This window comes from Puma concolor, chromosome F2 (assembly GCF_028749965.1).
Source record: "Puma concolor isolate L17-30 chromosome F2, mPumCon1.1.hap2, whole genome shotgun sequence".
NCBI classification, from domain to species: Eukaryota; Metazoa; Chordata; class Mammalia; order Carnivora; family Felidae; genus Puma; species Puma concolor.
The window spans coordinates 43,161,261-43,177,976 of record NC_141684.1 but is presented as its reverse complement, the minus strand read 5'-3'; the positions used below and the strand labels follow the sequence as shown (position 1 = coordinate 43,177,976).

The window sequence follows — 16,716 nt, the reverse complement described above, 5'->3', positions numbered from 1 at the left end:
GACAGAGCATGAGTGGGGGAGGGGCAGAGAGAGGGAGACACAGAATCCGAAGCAGGCTCCAGGCTCTGAGCTGTCAGCACAGAGCCCGATGCGGGGCTCGGACTCACAGACCACGAGACCATGACCTGAGCCGAAGTCGGACGCTGAACCAACTGAGCCACCCAGGGGCCCTGTTAAGCTGCTTTTAATATTTCCTTTTTTTTTTTTTTTTTAAATACAACTGAGTGTTTACATTTATTTATATATCATTAAATCTCATTCAGATTGCCAGTACCCCTTGTGAAATTTTTGTTGAAATATTTATTGAGAAAACTGAAACTAAAAATAAATCTTCTTGGCCTCAGGTCCTGTGGCTCTAGCAGAGGATCTTTTCTATGCTCACTTCCCTTATCTTCTTAGACCTTAAAAAAAAAAAAAAAAAAAAAAAAAAAGATGAAAGGAAGAAGAGAAAGCAGCATGAACTAAAGCACCTGACTCCAATATCTGCACTTCTTTCTCTTGCTTCTAGACACTCCCATGAATGAAAAGAACCTTTCTGTTTGATTAAAAATTTCTTTAAGTCAGCAAATGAACATGGGACCTTTAGACACACCGCGTTAAACTTTCTCCAGCCTGGCAAAACAGGCTATTTTTAAATCATGGTTTGGGATTAAAATCCAAAAATTCCTATAGAATTGGATCCAAGTGGCATTCTGTAACCTGAGAATAGACTCTGAAAATTTACATTTATCTTAAATTGGTGAGACTTGTTTAAACTAGAAGCTACAGGGATAGATCCAGTGAGAGATGGCTTAATAATCAGAAAAGAAAGTCAGGGGCGCCTGGGTGGCTCAGTCGGTTGGACATCCAATTTTGGCTCAGGTCCTGACCTCATAGTTTGTGGGTTCAAGCCCCACATCAGGCTCTGTGCTGACAGCTCAAAGCCTGAAGCCTGCTTCCAATTCTGTTTCCCTCTCTCTCTGCCCCTCCCCAACTCATGCTCTGTTCCCTCTCTCTCAAAATATAAATAAACACTAAAAACAAGAAAAGAAAACCAAACACATTAGAATTTGAAATGAGGTAGGATCAAAAGAGAATGGGGTTTGATATTTATCATCAATATAATAGGGAGAAAAGTCATTTTAAAGATATATAAGTATACATTTTTCTGAGTAGATTGGATTCATCTGGATGTAAAGAATTTAAAGGAATACCATCTGAACCTTTTCATATTTGGTTAAGTACAACAACAACAAAAAACCAAAATAGCAATGGCTGAAGTAAAAGTGACCTGTATCATGAGAAAGAAGAATGGAGATGTGCAATGCAGGGCGGCTCCATGCTGCCGCCCGGACCCAGAAGCTCTGCCACTCAGAACTTCCCTCTCTAAGGTCACCTTGTGGAAGGAGTGAGGGGGAACAGCTCACCCTCTCTTCTCTAAGAGACTTTCCAGAAGTGCTGTTCAGCATTTCCTTGGCCAGAACTTAGGCAGATGGCCACACCTTCCTGCACTGGTGTCTTTCAGCTGGGCAGCAGTGTGCCCGCTCCAAAGAGGGTTCTGTCACTAAGGAGAAAGCAGAAAGGATTGGTGGGGCAGAAACTAGTCATCTCAGGCACCACCATCTCATCTCATTCTTTGTTTCTCACTCTGCTTTCATTTTGGTAGGAGTGTTTCTCTCCGTGGGTTATCAGTGTTTATTCCTCAAGTATTGTTAAGAGTCCCTTTAAAAACCTGTTACTGTTCCACAAATTTGTTCATAAAAAGTGTTTTTGATTCTCATAACGTTAAGCTTATTATTTACTCCTTGTATTTCCCTAAACCCAGCTTCTTCAACTTTTAAGTGGTATCCTTTAGTTTTTAAACTTTGAAAGTTGCTGTTTTTCAAGTCCTTTAAAGGGAGTTAAAACAAGACGTATATAGAATGTTAGGGAAGTATGTTCAGTAATCAGCTGCTGTAGATTCATTTATTTATTCATTCACATATCTGAGTACATTTCTGTACTAGGCTCTGTGCTGGGCTCAAGGATATGCTTAACAAGAACAAGCTACAGATTGTGGCAAATGCTGTGAAGGGCATCAGGAGATGAGATAGGGAGTAAGTGGAGGAGAGGTGGGTGGAAGTTAGGAACGAGGGCAGCTTTCAACTGGGTGGTTAGGAAATGTTCTCTTTCTCTGACATATATCTAAGTAGGTCTACGACATAAACTTTTCTCTTTTGATTTATAAAATAATTTCCTTTTCCAGTATTGTTATTAAAGCTAAGAAAACAGTTGAAACCATTCCATTTGAATATTTAATGCAGTATCTGCAGTTGAAATAGAATACTTGATATATGTTTTTTATGTGCTACTCTGTCAGGGAAGATTAATTTGAAAAGCAGCATGTTTTCTAATGGCTTTGGAACTTAGGAGATGAGCAGGATTGCAGAACCAAACATAAATCTGGCCACTAATACATTGGTTTATGCTAAATTTTTTAAAGCCCTTCTTTTTCCTCCCATGTTTGTCCTGTCTTGTTTTAATGATACAGAAAAGTTTTTAAAATGCAAAATAGGCTCCCTCAATGAATCTTAATACAATTCCAAAACCTACTTTCTTTGACAGAAGAATCAGAAATGATAAGTAGGATTGTATCCCACAGGAACCATTCAGAGGCCACTGTGTTCTTGGGTGGACCTTCTTTTTTCTTAAGATACTATACTGTGGCTATAAAAGAAAATTAAATTTTAAAACCTAATAAGTATGAACTTGGCTTAATGTTTCAGATCATGTTCTTTGCTGTCTTTTATGAGAGATTTATAGAAGATAAAATTCGACAGTTTGTGGATTTATGCTGTATGAGCAATGTAAGTACTTTCTAACTTTATCTTGCGACTGTTATTTTTCCCTTTTTAAAGGTCATGAGTACATTAAGAGAGGCTTTAAAAGTGATTTGGTATGATTGGATTTTTTAGTCCAATTTCCCACTGATTGTTAATTCCGGAGATAGTTATAATGAGCTACAAGCTAATGTTTACTGCCTTAGTTTCTTCTTCTTCATGTGCAGTTTCTTAATTATGAATTCCTTATGCTACCAAATAATTCACTCAGCAGAGTCCCTGAAAAGTTTTCATATATCAATCCTATTTCTTCCTTTCTTGGAAAATATCTTCAATCTCATTTCTGTGTTCTTTAAAAAAAATTACTTAATTATCCTTTATTACTTTATTGTCCTGTTTGTATATTTTCCAAGAATTCAACCCTCTTTATTTTGAGAGAAAGAAAGCAGTTTTAAGAAAAACTTACTTTTCATTGTTTTCTCGATGAGCTGCTAATAGTTCCTCTCTTCTTTTTTTATAGATATCAGTGTTTCTGTTATCCCACAAATGTTTTGGATATTACATTCATGGTAGATCAGTACATGGGCATGCAGATACTAATATGGAAGAAATGAATATGAATCTTAAAAGAGAAGCGGTATGAAAGTATTTAACATCTTTTTTTTTTTTTTTAATTTTTTGTAACATTTATTTATTTTTGAGACAGAGAGAGACAGAGCATGAGAGGGGGAGGGCCAGAGGGAGGGAGACACAGAATCCGAAACAGGCTCCAGGCTCTGAGCTGTTAGCACAGAGCCCGCACAGAGCCCGACGCGGGGCTCGAACTCACAGACCGCGAGATCACGACCGGAGCCGAAGTCGGCCGCTTAACCGACTGAGCCACCCAGGCGCCCCTTTAACATCTTTTTAATTTGAGACATGGGTTCTCTTTTCTTAATCTAGGATTTGTAATAATATTTTTAAAAATTCCTCATTGATTACTTTTGAAAGTTGCTGGGGCACTGATTCATTACCCTGAACATTAATAAAGGGAAAGAATCAAATTTCATCTTACAGTTCCTTATATGAACTGTATTTCAGAGTAACCGAAGAATTCATGAGGGAAAGTTCTTCCTTATAAAAAGAAACTAAAAGAAATTCTACCTTAGAAAATCACCATTTTATAATGACTGATGGATTAATGCATATAGGTTACAATCATCAGTGGATGCTAAAACAGTTAAGGGTAAATTGACAGGGAGCTTTAAAACAAGGAATCAGGTCGACACAATCTGAGCACACTGGCTCAATCTTACTACAAGTAAAAATTAGGAAAACGAACATTATGCACTTCCTGTTATGATGCAGTAGGAAGTACATAGTATCACTCATAAAATATCCTTGCTTAAGAAAATCAAGTCTAAATACAATCAAGCCTCTAGATCTAACCGCCAGTTTACAGGAATTAGAGGAGCTAGAGGGATAAATTAAATAATACCATAGGAAGGAATTAGCCATATGTAGAATGCAGGATAGCTCACAAGGTAGATGACCCAGTGTCTCCAGCAAATCAAGAGCATGTAAAGAAGTGGGGTGGACGGTGTGAGAACTGTTACATAGGAAGAGATTTAGAAACAAAATAATCAAGTACAGTGTATAGACTTTGGATCCTGATCCAAACAAACCAACTATAAAAAAAAAAGTCCTTGGGAAAAATTAGGAGATTTAAGGACTAAATATTAAATTATATTAAGGAATGATTCATTTTATTACATGTGCAAATGGCATGGTGGTTTGTTTTTTAAGACCTTATTAGTTATAGATACATACAGAAGTATTTACAGATTTGGGGTTGGGTGATGGATGGTTTACTGTTTGTTCTCTGTACTGTGTACATTAGACCACTTCCTTAATAAAATTAAAAAGAAAAATAAATACTTAAGAAGAAAAATTAAAAGGATTTTTTGACTAAAGGACCTGTGACTTGTACGAATCTAGTACATGATTATAGCACGTCTCAGAGAACAATTTATTTAGTACATGAACTGGTTGGTTAACTATTAGAAATTAACACCTGATTGAAAAGTTAAATGTAAAAAAAAAGAATATCTGAGATTGGGAGATGACATTCTAAGCAAAAAGAATAGAAAACATCAGGGGCACCTGAGTGGCTTAGTCCGTTGAGTGTCAGACTTCAGCTCAGGTCATCATCTCACAGCCCCTCGTCTCCAGCCCCACGTCAGGCTCTCTGCTGTCAGCACAGAGCCTGCTTGAGATCCTCTGTGCCCTCTCTCTCTCTGCCCCTCCCCTGTTTACACTAGAAAGTAAACATTAAAAAAAAAATAATTAGAAAGCATCATAAACGGAATATTCATTGATTTTACTTTATTAATTAATGGAGAATATTTACCTAGCCAACGATCATATAAATAAAAGACATAGCAAATAAGGATAAAATTCTCATAGCAAATATTACAAAGATATTGATAGCAATATTGAAAGTCATAAAGATCAATAGGCGAACAGTTAAAACCTCAATGGAAAAATGACAATTTTTAAATACATAAATGAACAGGAGACTAATAAACCTCTTAAAAATGTATAGCTCATAAATAAATGTAAAAAACTAATATTTTTGCCCTCTTCAAATTAGCAAACTCTTTTTAAAAAGCTAATACTTAATAGTACCAAGGACATGATGAAATGGGCACCCGTAAAACTCCTGGTCTAAGAATAAATTTTTACAAATCTTCTGGAAAGCATTTGGAAATAAATATACCAAGAGTTTTTTTTAAGAGTTGATTATCTTTTACTCACTGATTCTGTAAATCTAATTCAAGGAAATAATTAGCAATGTGAATAGCTAATTAGGTTGAGGGTCTTTATCACAGGGACTATTTATAAGGCCAAAAGCATACATAAAAATAAGAATATATTAAATCAATTGGTCTTCCTACACAGTGAAATCTTAGGTAGACATTAAAAATCTTGTTTTATAGAATATTTAATGACATAGATAAAAAGAAATCAGTGTGATCCCAATTTTATGCCATCTATATATATATCCCTGGACAAAGGACTGGAAATGAAATACCTTCAAAACTTCTATCTCTGAATGTTGAGATCATAGGTGATTTTTTTTCTTTTCTTTCTTTTTTATACTACTCCATATTTTATAAATTCTCTGCAATAGCATGTGCTTTTTTAATCAGGAAAAAAGAAATGTTTTTTAATAGAGAAATTCACTACATGTAGACTTCCTTTCAGTCTGAAAAACAAGTGTTATGTTTGAAGATTAAATTTAGACAAGAAGATTATTAAACTCTGGAATAGGCAAATAAAGCAAGAGAAGGGAAGCAGAAGGACTTGAGGTGACCTTGAAGCATCGATGGGAAGTAGCTAGGGGTGGGGTAGGGCAAAATTTCACATGTTTATGGTTGTCAGGATTCAGGCTGTGTCAAGGAGACCTGAAATGGATATCTGGTCCATGGCATTAACCGTTCAATCATGTATCACTACCTTTTTATTGCATTTAATTAAGGAAGTGTTTTAAAAGTTTTTAGGAAACAAAAAAGATTTTAATTATGAAAGTAGTTAATCTAAGACTAGACATTTTGGCATGCATTTAAAGAGCAATAAAATTAATCATAAAGCAAATATCAATATATAATGAATTTAGTATGGATTTTTTTTAAAGTAGTGTAAAGGAGATGATACAGAGAGCTGAAAGGCATGACAACAAAGAAATTAGTAAAACCCGGAGGGGAGTGGGAACCTCGGATAATGTCAGAATCCCTTTTGTCTCAAATATAGTTTCAGTAAAATTTCAGTTGGCTTCCAAATCTTGTAATGTGTGATACCAACAAAAAGAAAAGTTTTAGGGGTGCCTCAGTCAGTTAAGTGTCCACCTTTGGCTCAGGTCATGATCTTGCGGTTCGTGAGTTTGAGCTCTGTGTCAGGCTCTGTGCTGGCAGCTCGGAGCCTAAAGCCTGGAGCCTGCTTCAGATTCTGTCTCCCTCTCTCTCTGGTCCTCCCCCAGCTCACACTCTGTCTCTCAAAAATAAATAAACTTTTTTTAAAAAAAAATTTGTGTATTTTCTTTTTGAGATAAGGCAAAATTTTTATGATCTTTATTTAAATCTTTTAACTTTTCAGGAAAACTTGTGTAGCCAGAGAGGTTTGGTACCAAACACAGACGGTCAGACTTTTCAGATTGCAATTTCCAGCCAGATGAGACAACACTATGACAGAATTCATGAGACACTAACAAGGGTTTGTATAAATTACAATTCAGGTATATTTTGCCAATATTTCATGTTACTTAAAAACCAGGAACGTAAGACGTGTTGCATTTATTTTTGTCTCTTTCACATTAGAAAAATGGCCCTGCCAGACTACTGAGTTCATCGGCAAGTACATTTGAGCAGAGTATAAAAGCATATCATACTATGAATAAATTTCTTGGCTCTTTCATCGATCATGTATGTATGTCAGCATTTATATTTAAACTAGAAGCAAAATACAATTCTTAAGAAGTTAACCAGGAATGTCAGTGATTTCTTTAGTTAACTAAGTCAGTGGATTTAGAACCCTTCTTTTTTTGCCTGTCAAAATTAATACTGTGGCTTAAAGACAGAGTTACGTTATATAAAAATAAAATGACATTTTATATCTCTACTAGCATAATGATAATTCCCTTGAAGTATGTCTACACTGCAATTGTGTCAGCTAGTTACTGAAGTATTACTATATTATTTATTACAGAGATATGCTGTGGTTGTATTCCTGAAAAGCTTGTTATAAGTTGATTTTAAGTATATCTAGCCCTAAATACTACTAACGACATTTAAAATTTTTAACATTTCTAAAGAAAAACTTTGTTACAAAGCCCAGTGTAGTAAAATCCATCTTTTTAAAGAACATATTTTCCTTACTATTCATTTTTCATTTTCTCTCTTCCTGATTTTACATTAATTTGGAAACATTTCACTGCTGTTTTTGAAATAACTTTGTCTTTTTATATTAGGTTCATAAGGAAATGGACTACTTTATAAAAGATAAATTGCTTCTTGAAAGAATTCTTGGAATGGAATTCATGGAACCAATGGAAAAAAGCATCTTTTACAATGGTATCCTTCAAATGCCTTTGCTAAACTTGATTACTATTTTCAAAGTTTGAAAAAAAAGTACTTGTAGTTACTTGTTTTGCTTTTATAATTTTATATAAAAACAAAGGAAAGGTAATGAACTTAATTAACTTAACAGTATTATAGTAGTTTGCTAGGTTCCATTTTATTATGTCATATAGCAGGAAACAAAAGTATAAAAGGGGCGCCTGGGTGGCTCAGTCAGTTGAGTGTCCAACTCTTCATCTCAGCTCAGGTCTTGATCTCAGGGTCGTGAGTTCAAGCCCTGCACTGGGCTCTGTGCTGGATGTGAAGCCTACTTAAATACACACACACACACACACACACGTGTGTGTGTGTGTGTGTGTGTGTGTGTGTGTGTGTGTGTGTGTGTGTGTGTGTGTGATACAAAAAAAGACCATTATTCTGTAAGAAAGTAAAAAAACTGAATTTCAAAATCAGTGGTAGACATGAAAGAGATAGTAAAACACATAAAATTCAGGTTTTTTAAATTTGAGTATAACTGACATGATGTTACATTAGTTTCAGGTATACAACATAGTGATTCAACAAATCTGTATGTTGTGTTATGCTCACAAGTGTAGCTACCATCTGTCACTATGCAATGCTGTTATAATACCATTGACTATATTCCTTATGCTGTATCTTTTATTCCTGTGACTTATTCATTCTATAACTAGAAGCCTGTGTCTCCCACCTCCTCCACCCATGTGTCCTCCCCTCCACCTTACCCCTGCCGACCATCAGATTCTGCTTTTTGTTCATTTGTTTTGTTTTTTAGATTACACATATAAATGAAATCATGTGGTATTTATCTTTTTCTGTCTGGCTTACTTCACTTAGCATAACTCTCTCTACATCCATCCATGTTGCAAATGGCAAGATCTCATTCCATTTTTTATGGCTAATATTCCACTGTGTGTGTGAATATATATATTTATTTATGTATTCTTTATCCATTCATCTGTGAATGGATGCTTGGGCTGCTTTGATATCTTGGTCATCGTAAATAATGCTGCAATAAACATAGGGGTACATCTATATTTCCAAATTAGTGTTTCTGTTTTCTTTGGGTAAATGACCAGTAGTGGAATTATTGCATCATATGACATTTCTATTTTTAATATTTTGAGGAACCTCCATGCTGTTTTCCACAGTAGCTGTACCAATTTACATTCCCACCAACAATGCGCAAGAGTTCCCTTTTCTCCACATCCTCATCAACACTTCTTATTTCTTGTCTTTTTAATTTTAGCCATTCAGACAGGTGTAAGGTTTTCGTTGTGGTTTTGATTTGCATTTTCCTGATGATTAGTGACGTTGGGCTTCGTTTCATGTGTCTGTTGGCCATCTGTATGTCTTTTTTGGGAAAATGTCTTTCAGGTCCTCTTCCCATTTTTAAATGGGATTTTTTTTTTTTTTTTTAAGTATTGAGTTAAGTTTTTATGTATTTTGGGTATTAACCTCTTTTCAGGTATGTCATTTGCAAATATCTTCTCCCATTCAGTAGGTTGTTTTTTTATGTTGTTGATTGTTTCCTTCACTGTGTAAAGCTTTTTTATTTTGATGTAGTCCCAATAGTTTATGTTTGCCTTTATTTCTCTTACCTGAGGAGACATATATATGTCTCCTTAAAAATTTTGCCATGGTCAGGGGTGCCTGGGTGGCTCAGTTGGTTAAGCATCCAACTTTGGTTCAGGTCATGGTCTCATGGTTTGTGAGTTCGAGCCCCGCGTCGGGCTCTGTGCTGACAGCTCAGAGCCTGGAGCCTGCTTCAGATTCTGTCTCCCTCTCTCTCTGCCCCTCCCTTGCTCATGCTCTGTTTCTCTCTGTCTCAAAAATAAATAAAACATTTAAAAAATTTTTTTAATTTGCCATGGTCAATGTCAAAGAAATCACTGTCTATGTCTAGGAGTTCTGTGGTTTCATGTCTCACATTTAGGTCTTTGATACATTTGAGTTTTTATTTTTGTGTATGGTGTAAGAAAGTGGTCCAGTTCTATTCTTTCTTTGCATGTAGCTGTCCAGTTTTCCCAGCGCCATTTATTGGAGAGATTGTCTTTTCCTCATTGTATATTCTTGCCTTCTCTGTCATAGAACAATTGACCATATAGGCATGGGTTTATTTCTGGGCTCTCTATTCTGTTATGTTGATCTATGTGTCTTGTTTTTGTGCCAGTACCATACTGTTTTGGTTACAACAGCTTTGTAATATATCTTGAAATCTGGAACTGTGCTACCTCCAGCTTTGTTTTTTTCTTTCTCAGGATTGCTTTGGCTATTTGTGTTTCCATATAAATTTTAGTATTATTTGTTCCAGATCTGTGAAAATGCTGTTAGTAATTTGTTAGGAATTGCATTGAACCTTTAGGTTGCTTTGGGTAGTGTGAACATTTTAACCATATTAATTCTTCCAACCCATGAACATGAAATATCTTTCCATTTGTGTGTGGTGTCTTTAATTTCTTTCATCAGTGTTTTATAGTTTTCAGAGTACAGATAACCTCCTTGGTTATTTATTCCTAGGTATTTTATTATTTTGGGTGCAATTGTAAATGGGATTGTTTTCTTAATTTCCCTTTCTGCTACTTCATTATTAGTGTATAGAGGATTTCTAGGCATTAATTTTTTTTTTTTTTAATTTTTTTTTTCAACGTTTATTTATTTTGGGGACAGAGAGAGACAGAGCATGAACGGGGGAGGGGCAGAGAGAGAGGGAGACACAGAATCGGAAACAGGCTCCAGGCTCCGAGCCATCAGCCCAGAGCCTGACGCGGGGCTCGAACTCACAGACCGCGAGATCGTGACCTGGCTGAAGTCGGACGCTTAACCGACTGCGCCACCCAGGCGCCCCTAGGCATTAATTTTGTATCCTACAACTTTACTGAATCCATTTATTACTTATGAGAGTTTTTGATTGGAGGCTTTAGGGTGTTGTATCATGTCATCTGCAAATAGTGACCGTTTAATTTCTTCCTTACCCAGTTTAGATGCCCTTTATTTCTTTTTCTTGCCTGATTACTCTAGCACTTCCAGTGCTATGTTGAATAAAAGTGGCAAGAGTGAACATAAAATTCAGATTTTATGAGAATCTGCAGTTAGTGGAAAACTAATGAAACACTTAAAGAATAACATTCGTGATTAGTTTTAATTTTTTATTTTATCCAAATTCTTAAAAATCACAGCTATCTGTGACAGGAATGGTGCCTAAACCTGGTTTCTTATCTTAAAAATGTGGTATATATGTCACTTTTAATGTGGCTGATAACCTCTTATATGGGTTCATTAGAATGGAAATGATGTAACCTGTGTCCTGGCCTAGATGTCACTTATTCAGGCAGTATTGGGCATTATGTGTTGTGCCAGTCCCAGGATACACAGATACACAGACTAGTGGGCATCTCAAATGTATGAGTGGGGCGATGCTGGGATGGAAGGCTCTGCAGGCACAGGATATACCAAGTACAGAAAGGATAGTGGAATATCTAACCAGACATGGAGTTGAGCCAGAAGAAGCAACATGGAAAAGTTTGAATTGCATCTTAAACAAAAAAAGTTACTATTGTCAAACAGGAATGTCAGGGGAAGAGAGGCAAAGACATTTGTACAGAAGGGGGAAAGGGCATTCAGTACTTACGAATTTTATTGGTGAAGCCTGGTATGAAGTGGGACATCGTAGGAGTACATGAAAGATAAAGAGGGTGATGATCAAATCCCAAAATCCTTGTCTGACATCCTGAGTTTTACTTTATCCTATAGAGCAGTTGTTTCCAAAATATATATATATACATCTTTTCAATGTTTGTCTCACAAGAGATGTGGTTGATTCGTGAAGGTATGATAAAAAACATTAAAATGTCCATTTGTATATTTGCGATTCAGTCATTTTTAATTTGTATTTTAAAGAATTTATAATATATAGTAGTATTTAATAAAATATACCTATTGTGGAATGCATGCTTAACACTTTGTTCTGATAGGGATCCATGATTAAAACAATTTGGAAACCACTGCTAAGGAACATGGGCGCCATCAAAAAGTGTTAAGCAAATCTGATGGTAGATTTCTACTACTCTGGCAATAGTAAAGTGTGTTAAGGTTGTATTTATACCTGTGTTATCATGTGTGAAAAGCCTGGTAGGCATCAGTGCCTGGTATGGGATGGCTCCCAGTGTAGTCATGTTACTATTTGTAATAACAATACAGTCATCTTCATCTTCATCTTCACTGGGAGATGATGAGAATATGAGCTACAGCAGTAATGATGGGGATAAAGAAGAAGAAAGGATTGTCAGAGATATTAAGAGGAAAAAAACAGGTAGAGGAGAGAGAGTAGTAAAAAATTATCCAGATTTCCAGCTTGTATGACTAAGTGGTTGGTGGTGATGCTTTTCACTAAAAGAATGCAGATGGAGGGAAAGAAGATGAATTTAGGTTTTCTTTTAAATTTTTTTTAATGTTTATTTTTGAGAAAGAGAGTGCAAGTGGGGGAGGGCAGAGAGAGAGGGAGACATGGAATCCGAAGCAGGCTCCAGACTCCAAGCTGTCAGCACAGAGCCCGACGCAGGGCTTGAACTCACGAACTGTGAGATCATGACCTGAGCCGAAGTCAGACGCTTAATTGACTGAGCCACCCAGGTGCCCCTAAATTTAGTTTTGAATATGTTGTATCTTGAGGTACTTTCTGGACAACTAAGAGGAAATGTCCAGTGAGGTATTAAATGTAATGAACTGGATCTCAGGAGAAAGGAAAGGCACACAATAGCCGGGAGTCTCATCAAAGGAGGGCATTGCTGGAGCGATGTCAGTGAAAGAACACCCGGGAAGAGCATACAGAGCAGGCTTGTTTATTTGTTTAAATATATATGCAAGTATAATATGTATACAGAAGTCCATATTTTGTAAGGATATAGAATAAAGGGGAGTGAATTTTCACAAACTGAATATATCCCTTAACTAGCACCCTGATCAAAAAAGAACATTACCAGCAAGCCAGGCATCCCCTTGTATCAAACAGAGTTCCTAACTGGATATCCATGAACAGCTTTGCTGGTTCCCCGGACCTCCCTGAAATTATGTGCCAGATTTGTATATATGTACTTTCTTCCCACTCTGGTGAAAGGGTCTGTAGCTTTCATCAGAATCTTAAAAGGGTGTTTACGTCCCAAAAAGAACAAACCCTTCCTTGTGGAGTGAGGGGAAGAAAAAAAAAAGAGAGAGAGGTCTTAGAGCAGAACCTTAGAGTTCTGCTCTATTTAAGACGCAACCTATTTAAGACGCAAATTAGGGGCGCCTGGGTGGCGCAGTCGGTTAAGCGTCCGACTTCAGCCAGGTCACGATCTCGCGGTCCGTGAGTTCGAGCCCCGCGTCGGGCTCTGGGCTGATGGCTCAGAGCCTGGAGCCTGTTTCCGATTCTGTGTCTCCCTCTCTCTCTGCCCCTCGCCCGTTCATGCTCTGTCTCTCTCTGTCCCAAAAATGAATAAACGTTGAAAAAAAAAAAAAAAGACGCAAATTATAGCTCACTATGCACTATTCAGTCCTTGCTGGTTTGGTTTGGTTTTTTTTTTAACTCCCTCTATCTTGAAGAATCTAAGATTCTTTGGGCTTTAGTTATATAAACAAATAAGGGATATTAATTACCTGGTCTTTGAGAGGTATTGACGATACACTTATATTACAAGCAATGACCAACCCTTGGTACAAATGTTAAAATTGCTTTTTATGAGCAGAATTCCTTGACTAATCTTTGAGATTAGCAATTTTTAATTTTAATACCGTTTGTTTATTTTTTTAAAGCAATGAAGTATTACAAGTAGTAGCTAGTTTCTATTGTGCTGTTTTTAAATATCCAAACTTTATCACCAGAAATTTATTCCATTTTGCAGTTTCTAATTTATATCTTATAAATTGCTTTTTTTTTTTTTTTTTAAATAGATGAAGGATATTCTTTCAGCAGTGTCCTGTATTATGGAAATGAAGCCACTCTTCTTATTTTTGATGTGCTGTTCTTCTGTGTTGTGGATTTGGCTTGCCAAAATTTTGTTCTAGCAGCCTTCCTTACATACCTACAACAAGAGGTAACTGTAAAGTTTTTTTACTGGATTTCTTTTAAAAGAACTATATTGGATGGGGCCCCTGGTGGCTCAGTCCATTAAGCGTCTGACTCTTGATCTCGGCTCAGGTCATGATCTCACAGCTTGTGAGTTCAAGCCCTACATCGGGCTCTGTACCACCACTCCCCCCGCCCCCCCCCCCCCCCGCCAAATAAATAAATAAACTTTAAAACAAATATTTTTTTAAAATAATCTTTTAAAAAATACATTGGAAGTAGATATTTTATAGCAGAGACTAACAGTATCTACTTTCACAAGGAATTTATAAAGGTTTAGAATATGATTATTCCTACCAAAAAAAAAAAAAAAAACAGAAGAAACATTTCAGCCCTCTCCTTCAGGATCAATGAAATACTGGGGTCTTGTGGAGGGCATAAGTTGTTTGAGCAAATGTAAAAGGAATCCAGTAGGAAGATATTCAAATTGCTGATCATCTAGATGCCAGAAGCGGCAGTAATTAGAATCTGAAACCAATTGTACCATATATGTTAACTAACCGGAATTTAAATAAAAACTTGAAATTAAAAAAAAAAAAAAAGTAGAGGTAATTAGAGTTCCATTCATCCTCAGCACCAGATGTTAACATAACAAAAAGGCAAGCTAGGGTGATCTAGCTCAGGACTCAGCCCCAGAACAACCCCCTTATGGTAACTCTCATGTATTTTCCACCTGTGTGAATAAAAAAACAACTGCTAGATGGCTTTGGAGCCTGAAATGGAGATTTTAAGAAATGACAGATTTGTTCCGGAAATGTTATTAATGTCACTCAAATATTCCCCCATTATATCCAAGGAAGTATATGAGTTAGTAATACATAATTTATTAGTCTTTGACAGAGATCTAAAATTACAAATTCTATCACTAACAGTTCTGTTGATGTTTCCGTAGCTTTTAGAGCTAGAGGTAAGATGCCTTGCAACATATTTGACAGTGAATTTCTATGAACATGAGAAAATTTGTATTATTAATTTATTAAAACATAGTCTAAATAGGAATATACACTTCTTTGATATTATGAAAGATAATAGTCTTGAAATAATTTTGTATATCACCATGTCTCAGATGCCCGATACATGAAAATAAATAGTTGAGAGAATTAGCTAGTTTAATTTAGATATTTTAGTTGGTTATACATATTTCATTTTCTTTCTGTATATAGTTTTCATTCTTTCTGTATATAAAATTTCATTAATAAAAATTGTTTTAATTTTTTTCCAGATTTTTAGATTTATACGTAATACAGTAGGACAGAAGAATTTGGCATCCAAAACATTGGTGGATCAAAGATTTCTGATTTAATTTTGTGAATAACTTCAAAGACAACATAGCTGTGGCAAAAACAGTCATGATCATCAGGTTAGTTTGCCAAAGTTTTTAAAACTTTTAATGCAAATTATTCTATTTTTATTTGTTTTCTAATCTAAAGAAAGATTTATTTTTATAATTTGTGGATACATAACTTCTTTGTGAATATGTAGTGTGATATAATGAAGAATGTTGTTTTCCCATTTGTGGTGGTATTTAATTCACCAGTTCATAAAGTAGATAAACTGACAGCAGGGCAAAGGAAATCTACATGTTGCTGTCAGCATAGCAGTCCCCATCATTTGTCTCTGTAGATAATTTTGTAAACTGGGATTTGCCTACATTTTCTCACATTGACAAAATTACTTAGTTCCAAGTTCAGGGCTAGTTTTCAGTTTAAGAGTTTCTGGTTTTTACTGAACGTTATGGTAAATAAATGTTGAAAACTATTTTCAAGTACTTAGAAATTTGAAATTGTATATTGCTGACTCAATTTGCCTCATTTTAATTTCTCACCCTGTTTGGCAATGGACTAATTCACTCTTGGATTAATAGGCATCTCATGAGATGGTATATATTCATTCCTTTGTATACCTGTATTGTTAGGTCAGGAAATCTTTCCCGTAAAGCGTGTATATATCTTAACTATCACTTACATTTAAAACAAAGCTATAATGTGTGACATTTTCCCCAATATAGTTTTTCATACATTTTAAAAATTACATTTTAAGAGCACTCCCAAGTTTTGCTCTTCCATTATATTTAAAGATTATAAATAATGAACTGTAAATTTATCATGCTGTATTGACAAGATGATTTATTGAAAGCAAACTTAGGCTTCATAAATCAGTACACTTGTATTTTTTTTAAATAAGGAAAAAAAATTAGGATCCAAAATATACTTAATGTAAATTCTGAACCATGTAGTAATAATTTCCCATGACATAATTTTTTTTCTTTAAAATACTCTTCAATAATCCTTTTCATTGTATACTGTATACTTGAAAGTCATCTTATGTTTCAAGTATAATGATCATTAACCCACAAACCATCATTTCTTACTGCCTTCTATGTTGATGCTGTGTAAATACGTAAATATAATGTTATGTAAATATTGTTTCTATTTTTTAATTGAACATATGGAATAAAACATTTGGTGTCTCTGTTTCCTGTTTGATTAATGTGTATTTCATGAAATAACATTTAGGAATATACAATACTATTGCGACAGGGGTCCCCAGCCTTTGCCAAAGTTGAATCTTTTACATTTCTTTGAGTTTTAAGAATGACTGAGGAGAAAGAAGTAGGGCTAAGAAGTATTTGAAGTATTTCAAGTATTTGAAACTAGTTTTTGAAGGGTCAAAGTACAGGAAT

General features: G+C 35.5%; 1 protein-coding gene across 4 annotated transcripts in view; it reads left to right on the top strand.

Annotated features, from left to right (window-relative positions):
* TMEM67 (transmembrane protein 67) overlaps nucleotides 1-16,716 on the top strand; it is a 70,999-nt gene that overhangs the window by 51,735 nt on the left and 2,548 nt on the right. For 3 of the 4 annotated variants that reach the window (XM_086695007.1, XM_086695006.1, XM_025922726.2), the window contains 7 exons: nucleotides 2,745-2,825; nucleotides 3,319-3,435; nucleotides 6,933-7,049; nucleotides 7,154-7,258; nucleotides 7,804-7,906; nucleotides 13,859-14,001; nucleotides 15,256-16,509. In XM_086695007.1, coding sequence (XP_086551133.1) covers nucleotides 2,745-2,825; nucleotides 3,319-3,435; nucleotides 6,933-7,049; nucleotides 7,154-7,258; nucleotides 7,804-7,906; nucleotides 13,859-14,001; nucleotides 15,256-15,336 — 747 coding nt within the window. In that variant the 3' untranslated portion in view covers nucleotides 15,337-16,509. Of the gene's footprint in view, nucleotides 1-2,744; nucleotides 2,826-3,318; nucleotides 3,436-6,932; nucleotides 7,050-7,153; nucleotides 7,259-7,803; nucleotides 7,907-13,858; nucleotides 14,002-15,255; nucleotides 16,510-16,716 lie in introns of those variants that run through there. The other variant, XR_015246525.1, reaches the window with a different exon arrangement.